General features: G+C 45.0%; 1 protein-coding gene across 1 annotated transcript in view; it reads right to left on the reverse strand.

The window, feature by feature from the left end:
* Nucleotides 1–2,075: 2,075 nt before the first annotated feature.
* Nucleotides 2,076–13,655, reverse strand: part of Ccdc30 (coiled-coil domain containing 30) — a 62,452-nt gene continuing 50,872 nt past the window's right edge. Inside the window, exons 13-17 of the mRNA XM_059255873.1 lie at nucleotides 9,893–10,034; nucleotides 7,438–7,574; nucleotides 6,965–7,079; nucleotides 2,860–2,927; nucleotides 2,076–2,434 (exon numbers count right to left, since the gene is read on the reverse strand). Of these exons, the coding sequence (XP_059111856.1) occupies nucleotides 2,239–2,434; nucleotides 2,860–2,927; nucleotides 6,965–7,079; nucleotides 7,438–7,574; nucleotides 9,893–10,034 (658 nt within the window). The 3' untranslated portion in view covers nucleotides 2,076–2,238. The remainder of the gene's footprint in view (nucleotides 2,435–2,859; nucleotides 2,928–6,964; nucleotides 7,080–7,437; nucleotides 7,575–9,892; nucleotides 10,035–13,655) is intronic.

Here is a 13,655-nt window from a genome sequence, read left to right on the forward strand (position 1 = left end):
TGGGTCACCCTCCATATTTTAAAATGGTCTGGTACATAGGCTGGCGCGTTCAGGATGCTGGAAATGTAATTTCGTTTCTGCCACAAGCTTCCAGCTCATTTCCCACAGAGTTGCAATTTTAAATAGCTTTGTGCTTGTAAATCGTGTGGGGCTTTGCACATTTAAAGTAAATCAGCTTAGTATATACGAAACCCTAAATGCCACGGATTTGCCATCACTCGTAGCTAAGACCGGGAAGTAGAGCGCCTCCCCCCACGCCCCCCACTACCTAGCTTCATCTCGTACCACTCTTAACAATTACCGTTTCTACCTCTATTGTGGAGGACAATAGATTGCTACATCCTTTAGGGCCTTGATACAGGTTATGTCTTTTCTGAAGTATTTTTTTCATCTTATTTATTTTTATTTATTTATTTTTTTAGTTTTAGGCAGTCTTGCTGTGTAGCACGGGCTGGCTTTGAACTCACTGTCTTCCTACCTCAGCCTCCCAAATGCTGGGATTACATACATGGTTTGCAATATCCTTTTGGAACTTGCGCTCAACAGATGGGTTCAGGAGGACCAGAGCATCCCAGCGCTCATGTGACAAACTGGATATCCTGCACATACCTGTAATCTCAGCTCCAAGGAGGGTGAAGGCAGGATGTTCCCTGGCTTACTGGCTTCCAACCTAGCTGAGAAAATGTGAACCCCAAGTTCAGAGAGAGCCTCTGCCTCAAAGTAATAGGTAGTAAATAATAGAGGAAGACACTTGATGTCCTCTTCTGGCCTCAGTGCTTGCACATGTGTGCATAGACACACACAGGTGCACTTACACACAGAAATATTAATCCTAAAAACCGCAGAGATCAAGGAAGGTATTTGGTGTTGAATCCTCTACATGGACATCCACACACACAAAACAGTATTAAAGTGAATGTGTAATATGATAATGGCTACTTAAAAAATACTTATTTCAGGCTGGAGAGATGGCTCAGCAGTTAAGAGCACTCATTGCTCTTCTGGACGGCCCGGGTTCAACTCCCAGCACCCACATGGCAGCTCACAACTGTGTGTGACTCCAGTCCCAGGGGATCTGGAACTCTCACACAGACATGCAGGAAAACACCAATGCACATAAAACAAAAATAATGTTTAAAAATGATACTTATTTCAAGGGGCTATTGGCAATTGATAGCTGCCGGGAGAGGGAGAATCAGTTTTCATTAATGGTGTAGCAACTGCTAAATCGTTCATGCTTCATTGGAAGGCCACACATGTGAACATGTGAGCAGCGCAAACTGGTGTGGATGAGCTTTAAGTTGGCTGTGTAGGGCAGGGAGGCGGGTCTGGGAGGAGTTGTGGGAGAGGATGGTTATACTCCAAACACACTGGATGAAGTTCTCAAAGATCTAATAAAAATTTAAAATAAAAATACATGTATATTAGCAGGGTGTGGTGGAGCATGCTTGCAACCCCAGTATTTTGGAGGTGGAGGTAGGAAGATCAGGAGTTTGGGGTCATCTTCTGGCCCATCAAATTTGAGGCTCAGCTGGGCTGCATGAGATATTGTCTCATAAGTCCCCAAACAAAACCATATTTGAATAAGAGATTAACTCCGAAATGAAATGTGTTTTGACAAGAATGGTTAAGTTACAAGTGTACTCTTCTTACTGTCCACTCCACTGCCCCTTGCAAAGTACTAAGTAAACTTTTCTTTTGCACGGTCTAAACGGTGAGTTTATTCACTATCTGCTAATCCCTTTCCCACCATGACCAATGCTGAGAACATTTTTTTGTGGTTACTAGACATTAATCTTGTCTGGTGGAGTATTATACAAGTTTTTTTTTTAAAATTATTTTCTTAGGGGTGGAGAGGTGTTACAGCAGTTAGGAACACTTGTTCTTCCGGAGGGCTGGGGTTCGATTCCCAGCACCCACATGACAGCTCACAGTTCTCAGCAACTCAGGAGAACCAATACCTGCTTCTGGCCCTTCATGCACAGGGTATTCAGACACATGCAGACAAACCATCAATGCACACGAAGTAAAAAGAAAAAAATCAGTATTAATGGGTATATCAAACAAACAATAACTCTGTTTTTAGAAAGTTTTTAATGACTGTTCGATCAGCAATTTTGAAGACCCCTTGCTGCTGTCCCGGGGGTTCTGTGAGACTTTTCCAGGTCAATGTGCACCTTTTATATCCATGCTCTGAGTTAGGAGGTTCAGTTAGGATTGTTTTAGACACCAGTGATGTCATAGACCTGGCTTTTGGTCCCCCTGTAGGCTGTATGTCTCTTTCAGAGAAGTCACATTTATGTATCCACTTTCTGAATTCTGTGAACATGAAAGAGGTTCGGGGGACTTGACGACCGCTGTTGTCCCTTCTGATTTATGTAGCTCAGTCTCCTGGAGATTCTCAGCTGACAGTACCAAACCTGTTCCTGAGAAACTGAGAAAGGTCCTGTGTTAGGACAGAAACATACACAGAACTTTCTGGCAGAAGTTTAGGGCTACAGGTCTGTGGCACTGATAGGATCCCAGCATCTAACAGCTGTCAGGATCAAAGAAAACAGCAAACTAAAGGCTGCCAGCAGCCCATGCTCATGGAGTGACCCCTGAAATGGTGTTCTGTAAGTCTGGAGCTCATGGAGTGCCCCCTGCCTGAAATGGTGTTCTGTAAGTCTGGAGCTCATGGAGTGCCCCCTGCCTGAAATCGGTATTCTGTAGGACTGGAAGGAGGGGTGAGGAGGGCAGGGACTGGGAGCAGATTCAAAAGCTAAATGCAGGAAAGCCCCCAAAGCTGTGTTTTCTCAGAACCAGCAAGGAGCTGCCTCGGGTGTGCAGATACTGACTGTCCAGATGTATCTAACTCACCTGGCGCTCTGCAAAGGAAGCATTTTCCTGAGTATTTCAAAAGCAGCATTGTCACTGATCATTGTTTCCTAAAAGAAAAAAATATTATAGCTTTAAAATATTGATCGTGTTTGTTCTGTGTGTGTGAGTATGTGTGGATGTATGTAGGTATATGTGTTAGATCCCCTGGAGTTGGAGCTACAGGTGGCTATCAGCCCCCTGATGTGGGTGCTGGGAAGTAAACTCAGGTAACCCTGCAACAACAACAATTACTCTTAACCACTGAACAATTGCTCCAGCCCTGTTTATTTTATTATTTTTATTTTTATTTTTTTTATTTTTTGGTTTTTTTGAGACAGGGTTTCTCTGTGTAACAGTCCTGGCTGTCCTGGAACTACCTTTGTAGACCAGGCTGGCCTCGAACTCACTGAGCTCCACCTGCCTCTGCCTCCCAAGTGCTGGAGTTAAAGGCATGTGCCACCACCGCTTGGCCCTATTCAATCTTTATAAGGATAAACCGCTGGCAATATGATCCTACAAGCAATATAAGTATACACGGGTATACAAGGAATAGTTGCTTACCCTCCCCCACCAATGCCTCCCACAGTTCTTGCATCTCTCCCCTTCCTCTCCTCTTCTCCTCTTTCCTGCTCTCCTCTCCCTTCTCTTTCTTCTCTCTCTGCTTCCTCATCTCCTATCTCCCTCTCAACCTCTCTCTCTCTCTCTCTCTCTCTCTCTCTCTCTCTCCACACACACACACACACACACACACACACACACACACACACACACTCTGCTGCCACGGAGCAAACCCAGAGCTATGTGCATTCTAACAACTGAACTCTATCCCCAGCCTAAACTTTTTTTTTGAGAGGCAGTGGTAGAGATTGAACCAGGGCCCTGAGTATTCCAGACAAGCCTTCTACCACTAATCTCTTTCCTGACTTCTTTTTTTTCCCATTACATTTATCTGTTTGTCTGTCTCGGTGTGCAGAGGTCAGAAAATATCTTGTGGGAACTGGTTCCCCCCTTCCACCATGTACATTCTAGGGATGGAACTCAGTTGTCAGGCTTGGCAGCAAGCACCTTTACCCACTGAGGATCTCACTGGCTTATTTCTTGATTTCTTTCTCATATAAGTCATTGTTAGTAGACTGAAATACTTGATTTTTGTGTGATCCCGCAACTTAACTGTATTCTTCTCTTGTTCTAATAGAGCTTTAGAGGGAGAGTGGAGCAGTTGTGATTTCTGTGTGTAAGACCATATTGCCAGCCAACAGTGAGAGTTTCACTTCTTCCTTTCCTGTTTGGAAACCTTGTGTCTTTGCCAAGTTGCCCCATCAAGGACTTCCAGCGCTGCACCGAACAGAAGTGGTTAGAGCAAAAATGTCTCATCTTGCTCCTGCTCTTAGAATGAGAGCTCTCAGCTTTCACCCGAGACCATGTTAGTTGTGTCTGTCACACATGGCCTTTATCATCTTTTTTTGTGAAATAAAATGTTCTTTTCCAGAAAAAAAGATCAAAGCTGGCCATGGTGGCTCGTGCCTGTAATCTCAGCACTCAAGAGGCTGAGGCAGGAGGATCAATGTGAGTTTGAGGTTAACCTGGGCTATAGACTGTTCCAGTTCAGCCAGCGTAGGGCACTCTTGTCACAACCCTTCCCCAAACCAATAGAGCCAATAAGGACAATAATGATAGTGACAAAATAAAAACAGAGATGAGGGCTGGAGAGATGGCTCAGAGGTTAAGAGCACTGACTGCTCTTCCAGAGGTCCTGAGTTCAATTCCCAGCAACCACATGGTGGCTCACAACCATCTGTAATGAGATCTGGTGCCCTCTTCTGGTGCCTCTTTTAAAGATTAATAAATAAATCTTTAAAAAAAAAAAAACAGAGATGAACACAGACCAAATTTTACAGGGGTTTACCGGTTCCCCTGAACTGGACCACAGCTTAACCTTTATATAGACTAAGTAATACATGGAAGAAATTCCCAGCAATCCTGGCAGGAATGATAAGCATATATATATATATATTTTAGCAAGAGCTAAAACATTCCGTCTTAGAGGGATGCTCCTTAAGATTCAGGATGTTCTAAAGGGAGGAGAAACATGCCATCTCACAACAAAGAGCTTTAAATTTAGGACTTAACTCAAAAGCTTCAGGGAATCCCTGAAACTGACTAGATTCACTAGGCCCCTCAAGCTCCAAGTTGATACACTATAAAGACTGCTAAGAGACACAATCAGACCAGCTGAGCGGCCTGGAAAGGACTCTCCAACTCGCTGAGCTGCCGGCAGGTTGTTCAGGGTGCCCTAGGTTTCCAACTTTCATGAGCTGTCACCCATGCTGGGGTAGGCTTTGGTGATTCAGCTGTCTTTGGGTCATTTCTGTTCCTGTGAGTGACCCTCACCCATACTCCTGTAAGTAACCCTAACAAACTCATTGGTTCACCAAGACGGACTTTGGCCTGTTGCTGATTCTCTGCTGGGGTTGTTAACAGGGACCCAGACCTTAGTAGTCCCCCAGACCTTGGCACAACTGACTCCGTGATGGAAATACCATTCAGGTCATAGAACTCAGCACACAGACAGCACCACCTGCCAAAACGAAAACAAAGACCTAGTCCATCGAAGTCCATAGTTCTGGGAAAATCTCTAAATGTGCTAACCTTGCCTTTTAGCTTCTGTGGTTCCATTTCTGGTTAAGTGTTTTTGTTAACTTGAGTATGCCAGCCAGAACATGTTTTGTTGTTGTTGTTGAATGTGTGTATGTTGTTGTTGTTGTTTTGATTGAGACAGAGTCTTTTGTACTCCAGGCCAGCCTTGAAATTCTTAAGTAGCAAAAGCTAGTCTTGAACTCCTAACCCTCCTGCTTCAGGCTCCTCTGTGCTGGCATTACAGGTGTGAGCCACCATGCCCAGCCTCCATGTCGTCTTCTAACTCTGACTTGTAAACCTACCATATTTATTTGCACATGCGTGTGCGTGCGTGCGTGCGTGTGTGTGCCTTTCTGTACTGGAATGAAGACACATGAAAACACAGACGCTCTGTATTCCAGGACCCAGCCCAACTGCTGGAGTTAACAGCCGATAAATGAATGAATATGTAGAAATCTGAGAAAAAACTCACTTAAGCAAATAGAGAAACTGTTGGCGACCAGGTCACGTGAGTTCTACTTTGGATGACAGCTAGAAAACAAACACCTGTGTAGCTTAGAAATAATCACCTTTGTGAGAATAAACACGACACAGATTTTATAGCAACAGAGCCCAGTGACCAGATCTGTGGAGAGGCATCCTCCAAAGGGACGCCTTGCAGGTGATGCACACCAGGGAAGGGAGAAAGCAGCCTCTACCCTGGATCCAGCACCTCATTCTGCTTGCTGAAGTCCCTCGGGCTTCACCAGCCGCACTCTGGGTCTCGACTGAGCCTATACTATTCTCTGCAATTCTTTTTGGCTCTTTGTGTGTTTGAATTTGGAGCATGCTTTTCTTAGACTCAGTTGCTCTCCTTAGTCTTGACTCATTAGCGAATGAAACTAGTTTCTCTTGACCTTTCCGAGTCTCAGATTCGCTGTTCTTTCTTTCCAAACAGGGCTAGAATAATACACTGCAAACAGGGTTGTTCAGAGGGAGGCTTATGTGGGGAAACAGTTTGCATCCATTCGTTCTCAAAGCATTCTAGAACGTCTGTCTGCAGATATGGTCAAGTAGGAGCTCTGTCTGTCCACAGATACAGTCATGTCTGAGCTGTGCCTGTCCTCAGATGTGGTCACGTGTGAGCTACACAGTTCTTGCCCTCTAGGACCTGGCTGCTGAGTCATTGGTCTAGAGAAGAAGAAAGGAAATGACAATGTAGCATGTTAAGAATGACGTTCAGAGGCATACACAGATGGCTTCGGGACCACACAGGAAAAAGTGTTATCAAAGTTGACCCAGTGACGAGCAGGGTTCACCAAGAACAGCCACAGGATTGCTGCCCCCACGTGCCCCCGAGGAGCCTGTCACAGCTCACTGTGCAGCCAGGAGCAGGCTGTGGTTCTAAGACGATGAAGCCAAGAGAGGGCAGGGCGAACCAGCGAGCCAAACCTTAGAGTTAGGACCCAGTACGAAGTGCACGTCTTACTTCCTTTCTGCGAGTCTGGATGCTCCTTATAATGCGTTCTAAGAGACTGATGTGCTGCATGAGCCGGACGCAGTTTTCCTGCAACTGCTGGTTTCCTTTATCCAGTAAGAACACCCTAAACATGGCATAAATCAGAGACACAGCTGGAAATGTCTTCCTCTCTCCCTCCCTTTCTCTCTCCCTCCTTCCCTCCCTCCCTCTCTCCCTCCTTCCTTCCCTCCCTCTCTCCCTTCCCTTTGATCCCTTCTGTGCAGGGATCAAACACAGGGCCTCATGTGCTTTACCACTGTTATACAAACTTTTGCCCCCCCCCCCCGTGACACCCTCTTTAATGCCACAGTGGCTGGCGCTTGCATCAACTATTGGAAGCAGAAGACAGCAGAACAGACAGACTTACAGGACTGGCCAGACGCCGCCCCCCGCCCCCCCCCCCCCGCGTGCCCCCCAGTTCTCAGAATCACCTATGCACCTACTTGCTCTGGATTGCAGAGATTGTGGATTTATTGCTGCAGATCAGTTCTTCTTGATTTGTGACTTGTTCTAGAAGCTTCCTCTTTTCCAGGAGGAGGATGTCATTTTGGGTCATGATCTGGTCCTGGAATGTCTTCTCCTAGGGATTAGCATAGAGGGAGAAACACATATGCATGAAAGAGCTTCCGTCTGCTCCCAGGTCTTGCTTTCTCTCTTTCTGCGCCCCCCCCCCCAATCTGTTGGTATCTGTTTGCTGGCATCAACCTTAGTTATACTAGGTGCCCTCCTGTTGGTGATGTTTATTTAGGGAATGCATGCATTCACAATTAGAAATATTGCAGTGGTGGGTTGGGCCCGGCAGTGGTGACACATGCCTTTAATCCCAGTACTCGGGAGACAGAGGCAGGTGGATCTCTGTGAGTTCCAGACCAGGACAGCCTGGTCTACAGAGTGAGTTCCAGTACATCCAGGGCTACAGAGAGAAACCCTGTCTCAAATATATATATATATATATATATATATATATAGTGCCACTCAATTTCTAGGAAGAAACAGTGTCTTCCTTGTATTTTAATTCCAACAGATATTAAACCATCAGCAAGTGCGACTGAATCCTATGTTCTGCATTGAAATCTTACCCCAGGATACATTTCCATCTGCTTTGCAGATATTTTGTTGTTGTTGCTTTGAACAGAGATTTGACTTGTTACATATCCTAGGGTGATATTCTTGCCTCAGCCTCTTGAGTGCTGGGATGACAGGCATGTGTCATCGTGTTCGACTTGCTGTGTTCTCTTTTAGTTTGTTAATTTATTTTAAACAATTATTTTATTTGTGTATGGGTGTGCACCATAACATGTGTGTGGAGGACAAAGTGTAAGCAGCAGGAATCAGTTCTCTCCTTCTACCTTATGGGTCCTGGGGATTGAACTCAGGTTGTCAGGCTTGGCAGCAAGTGCCTTTACCCACTGAGCCATCTGGCTGGCCCATAGCTATAGTCATTTTTAGGCAGACAGAGAAAGTTAAGAACTTAGCTTCCTTACTATGCCCTAGACAAATCAAATTATCACATACCTAGTGGCTTTACATGACAGAAATTTATTTTGTCACAGTTCTAGGGCGCTAGAAGTCTGGAATCAAGATGTTGCCAGGGTTAGTTCTGGGGACCCAGAAAAATCTGTCAGTATTGGAGATTGAACCCAGGGCCTTGTGCCTGTTAGGGAAATGCTCTAGTGCTGGGCTGCACCCTGAGTCCTCACAGAGAGCCTGTTCCTTCCTAGCCTCCTCCTGTGGGGTGGTTGCTGGGGATCTTCCATCTTCTCTGGCTTTATAGACATATCCTCCCCCTCTCCACCTCTGTCCTCATGGGATGCTCCTTCCCATAGGATGTGTCCTTGTCTCTGCATTGCTGCTTCTCTTACAAAGACACAGGCAATCGGACTTCCAACTCACTCTCACCTAGGATGACCTCATTTTAATTCACTACATCCGCAAAGGCGGGACTTCCAAATTGGCAGGTTGCATCTGGTACTCTGTGTAAGAGACATGCATTTGGGGGACACTGCCTAACACACAAAAGACTTTTTTTAAAGAAAAGATTTATTTTTATTTTATGTATATGTGTGCTTTGCATGCACATACATGTGTGTGAACCACATGTGTGACTGGTGCTTAATGAAGCCTGAAGAGGGCGTCAGATCCCCTAGAACTGGAGTTAGGAATGGCTGTGAACCACCCCGTGTGTTCTGGGAACCAAACCTGGGTCCTCTGTAAAAGCAGTAAGTGCTCTTAACTCCCGAGCTGTCACCCTAAGACTGAGATTTTCATTCGAAGGTGAGACAATTACAGAGGAATACCTTAAACACCCTATTTGGGTTAGGAACCCTAAAAGTCTTTCAGGTCCTTAAGGGATTCTTCACATACAGGTTGGTAAAGTGCCCTGTAAGCATAAGGCCCTGAGTTTGACCCCCAGAACCCACCTAAAAATGTTGGGCATGCCTGTGAGGGCTTGTAATCCCAGCACTGAGTGGTGAGGATGGGGATCCCTGGGCCATCGCTGGCCGATCAGTTTAGTCTCATTGGTGAGTGCCAGGCCAATGAGAGAAAGGAGGCACACCACGCATGCTCTGGGAGGTGGCCCCTGAAGTTGTCTCCTGACATCCACAAGCATCTGCATATAAGCAAACACACACACACACACACACACACACACACACACACACACACACACACACACGCATTAAAAATAAAAAGAATTCTTCACACTGAAAGATGGAAGGTGGGAGCAAAAATGAAAGCTGGGCCTGTGGGTAACGGGAAACTGGGCGGCCGTTCTTAAACTGCTGACCACCAGTGTGTCAGCGCCCGTTCTTAAACTGCTGACCACCAGTGTGTCAGCGCCCGTTCTTAAACTGCTGACCACCAGTGTGGTCAGTGCGCTGTTTTTTTTTTTCTCACCATTTCAATTTTTTGTCGCAGTTTCCCAACTTCATCTTCGAGCTCTTTAATCCTCTTATTTCGTATTTCTAGCTCATGAGTTAGACGGTCCTTGACCTTTTGCAGCTTGACTTTGTGGCAGTGGTGTTTGTCTTTGTAGTTTCTATAAAAGCAAAATTCAGGATAAGCATGCCAGAATACAAGTAGGACCTACTTGGCCTCCTTTGGGATATGACCTATGGACCTTTAATGTGGATGCTTTCTTGCCTCACATCTTTGCCCCATGTGCGGATGAATCTAAAATAACCCCCTGTCTTCAGTCAGCCCCATGAACTCAAGCCTTTGGGTTTTCTTGGTTTGAACTGATGGCAGCTTTAGTGTCTGAGTTTAATTCAGGAACCTTCTGGACTTCGGATCCCTGACATAGGAATTCTGAATCCTGCCCCACTGATGAGAATTATTACTTACAGCTTTCAAATTCCTGGCTATACTGTTTTATTTGTTTTGTTTTGAGACAGGGTCTCACTATATATCCCTGGCTGGACTGGAACTCTTGATATAGACCAGGCTGGCCTTCAACTCACACAGATTCGCCTGGCTCTGCCTTTCTCCCAAGCGATGAACTTTGCCTATACTCTTTAAATTTTTTAAAATTATTTTTATTATTATTTTTCTACAACATGTATGTGGCGGTCAGAAGACAATTTGTATGAGTTGGTTCTCTCCTTCTACCATGTGGGTTCCAGGGACTGAACTCAGGTCACGAGGCTTTGTGGCAAGTGCCTTTATCAGCTGAGCCTTATGGCTGGCCCCTAGTTTTCTTTCTTTTTAAAATTTTTTAAAGATTATTTTATTATGAATACAGTGTTTTGTTTGCATGTATACCTGCTGCCAGAAGAGGAGGGCACCAGATCTCATTATAGATGGTCATGAGCCACCATGTTGTTGCTGGGAATTGAACTCAGGACCCCTGGAAGAGCAGCCAATGCTTTTAACCTCTGAGCCATCTCTCCACTCACACCCACCCCTCAGTTTTCTTTTTATCATTACAGAATCCATGGGTTTAGTCTGAGCAAGGGTTGTCTTCAAAAATTACTAAATTGGTTTTCCTTATAGCTGGATTTGTCTAGCTTTCTTTGTGGCTACACCAATCCACGTACATTTTAGCTAACGGAATGTAAAGAGGAAAACAGTGTGCCTTAAAGGGGACCATCACACACTTGCCTCCTCTTCTGGCTTACTGACTGAAATGTGGCTATTGTAGTGAACTGTCTTCAACCATGTGTCTGGGTTCCACAAGACTAGCCTGGTCTAATTCCAGGACAGCCAGGGCTCATAGAGAAACCCTGTCTTGAAAAACTAAAAACCTACTAACCAACCAACCAAACATACAAGATGCTGGAGCAACAGCAAAATAATAGAAGCCTAGGCTTCTGATGAAGTGAACTTCCATGCCAATCCTGGACTGCTTATGTCTGCACTGTCAGATAAGAGAGAAACACCCCCAACACACTGCATGCCCCTTTTCGGTTCTTTGAGGCAGAGTCCCACTATGTAGCTTAGACTGGCCTGGAACTCACTTTGTAGCCCAGACTGTTCTCAAATTTATGATCCCAGTTGCTGGGGTTATAGGCATGTGTCACCATGTCCAGTTTTATATCTTCTGCGCTCTCTCTCTCTCTCTCTCTCTCTCTCTCTCTCTCTCTCTCTCTCTGTGTGTGTGTGTGTGTGTGTGTGTGTGTGTTCGTGTGTACATGTAGGTATGCATAAACATATGGTTAAGTACAGAGTCCAAAGGTCAATGTCTGGGTGTTAGACAGGGTCTCTCACTGAATCTGGAGCTCACCCATTTGACCAGGCTGACAGGCCAGTGAGCTCCAGGGATCTGCTTGTCTTCCCCTCTCCCTCAGCACCAGGGTTACAGGCTTGTTCCATGGTTTCTGGGGACCTAAACTCAGGTCCTCATGTAATGTTACTGACTGAGTTGCCCCCTGGTCTCTGAAGCCATTTATATTCAGTTTATTTTTTTTATGTTCAGTTCCTTATACAGTACCCTAACAGCATTCACTATAGATAGCTACATTCATAAACTTGCCAAGGACCCTATTTCAATTTGTGGCCCTTGCACAGCACCTACTACATAGTGTGACACAGACACACACACACACAGACACACACACACACATACGCACACACACTCACACTTCTGCAATAGTTTTCCATTCCTAAGACGATGATTCCCTCCCATAAACAATCTCATTTCCTTTTGCATTGGGAATGTGTAGTGGAAACTGTTCCTAGGTATCAACACCCCGAGGCACACCAGAGATGGAGCATCTCACAGTGCATGCAACCCTCCTCCCCTCCTCCAAGTCTCCCGGGTGTTCACAGTGGCTCTAATGGATTTTTTTGGTTTTGAGACAGTGTCTCACAATGTGGCCCAGGCTAGCTTTGAACTCCTGATCCTTCTGCCTCCACTTTCTGAGTACTGAGATTATAGGTGTGTGCCACCACACCCAGTAAAATCATGACCCCTTGAACTTGGCTATATTATCTGAAGCCGATCTTGGCCTCCTGATCCTCCTGCCTCTACCAATCAATAGCTAGTGTTACAGGCCTGGGATGTGATGCTCAGTGATGTTTTGACATCATCTGACACACAACACATACCTTTAGAAATTCTACTTATCCTTGCTATTAAAACCCAATCTCGGGCTGGAGTGTTGGCTGAGCAATTAAGGGCACTTGTTGCTCTTGTGGAGGACCCAGGTTCAATTCCCAGCACCCAAGTGATGGCTCACAACCATCTATAACTCCATTCCTAGGGGATCCTGATGCCCTCTTCAGACCTCTGAGGACACCAGGCATGCATGTGGTGTACTTACATATATACAAGCAAAACACTCACACACATAAAATAATGAAATAAATAAACAACTAATTAAAAGCCCCAATCTTTAGCTTCCCTACCAAAGAAAATCTGTCTTGCCATTTAGATTAACTAAAAAATTATTTTATTTGGAAAGGAAAGGGAGAAATTATAGAGACATCGGGAAAATAGCTAATTCCCAGTATGTTTTGTATAATCCTTTTGTTTTCCTTCTGGTTTGTAAACTTATGTGTATGTTGTATGTGTGTCTGTGTCTATCTGTGTGTGGGCTTGTGAACATATGATGCCCTACAGCCAGGAAGCACCCAGAGACTTCTCTGGCCACTGCTGTCTGACTTAGATACTGGTTGGTCTGAGGTTCTAGGTCAGCTTGCCCCCCAAAAGTGCAGCTTTTCTGTCCTTCTGACTTTGTTAATTACCAGCCTCACGAGGCAGCACACACTTAGGGGGAAACTTAGCTTGTGTCTAAGTAAAACCAGCTTGCCTATTACTTGGACTTCAAGAAGGCGAGGAATCTGTTCCCATGAAAAAGCAGTTGGGAAAGCATCACACACAAGATTTCTCTGTACAGATCAGGACTGGGATGAGGGAGCCAAAACCCAAAATGAACCTGGTGCTTTGACATTTCCACTGTGCTTCATAGATCTGTGCTCTTCAATTCTAGATATGTGTTAGAACTATGTGGTGATGCTTTGGGAAAACACTGATTTTTTTTTTCATAGATTTTGATTAAATTCATGTATGTAAGTACCCAGGCACATGCAGCCAGGGTTGGATCCATTTTCTAAAGGTCATGCATAAATAACATGGAAAATTATTCAGCCTCACAGCCATAATACACACACACACACACACACACACACACACACACACACACACACTCAAAATACAAAG

The sequence above is a fragment of the Peromyscus eremicus genome, chromosome 2 (assembly GCF_949786415.1).
Source record: "Peromyscus eremicus chromosome 2, PerEre_H2_v1, whole genome shotgun sequence".
Classification (NCBI taxonomy): Eukaryota; Metazoa; Chordata; class Mammalia; order Rodentia; family Cricetidae; genus Peromyscus; species Peromyscus eremicus.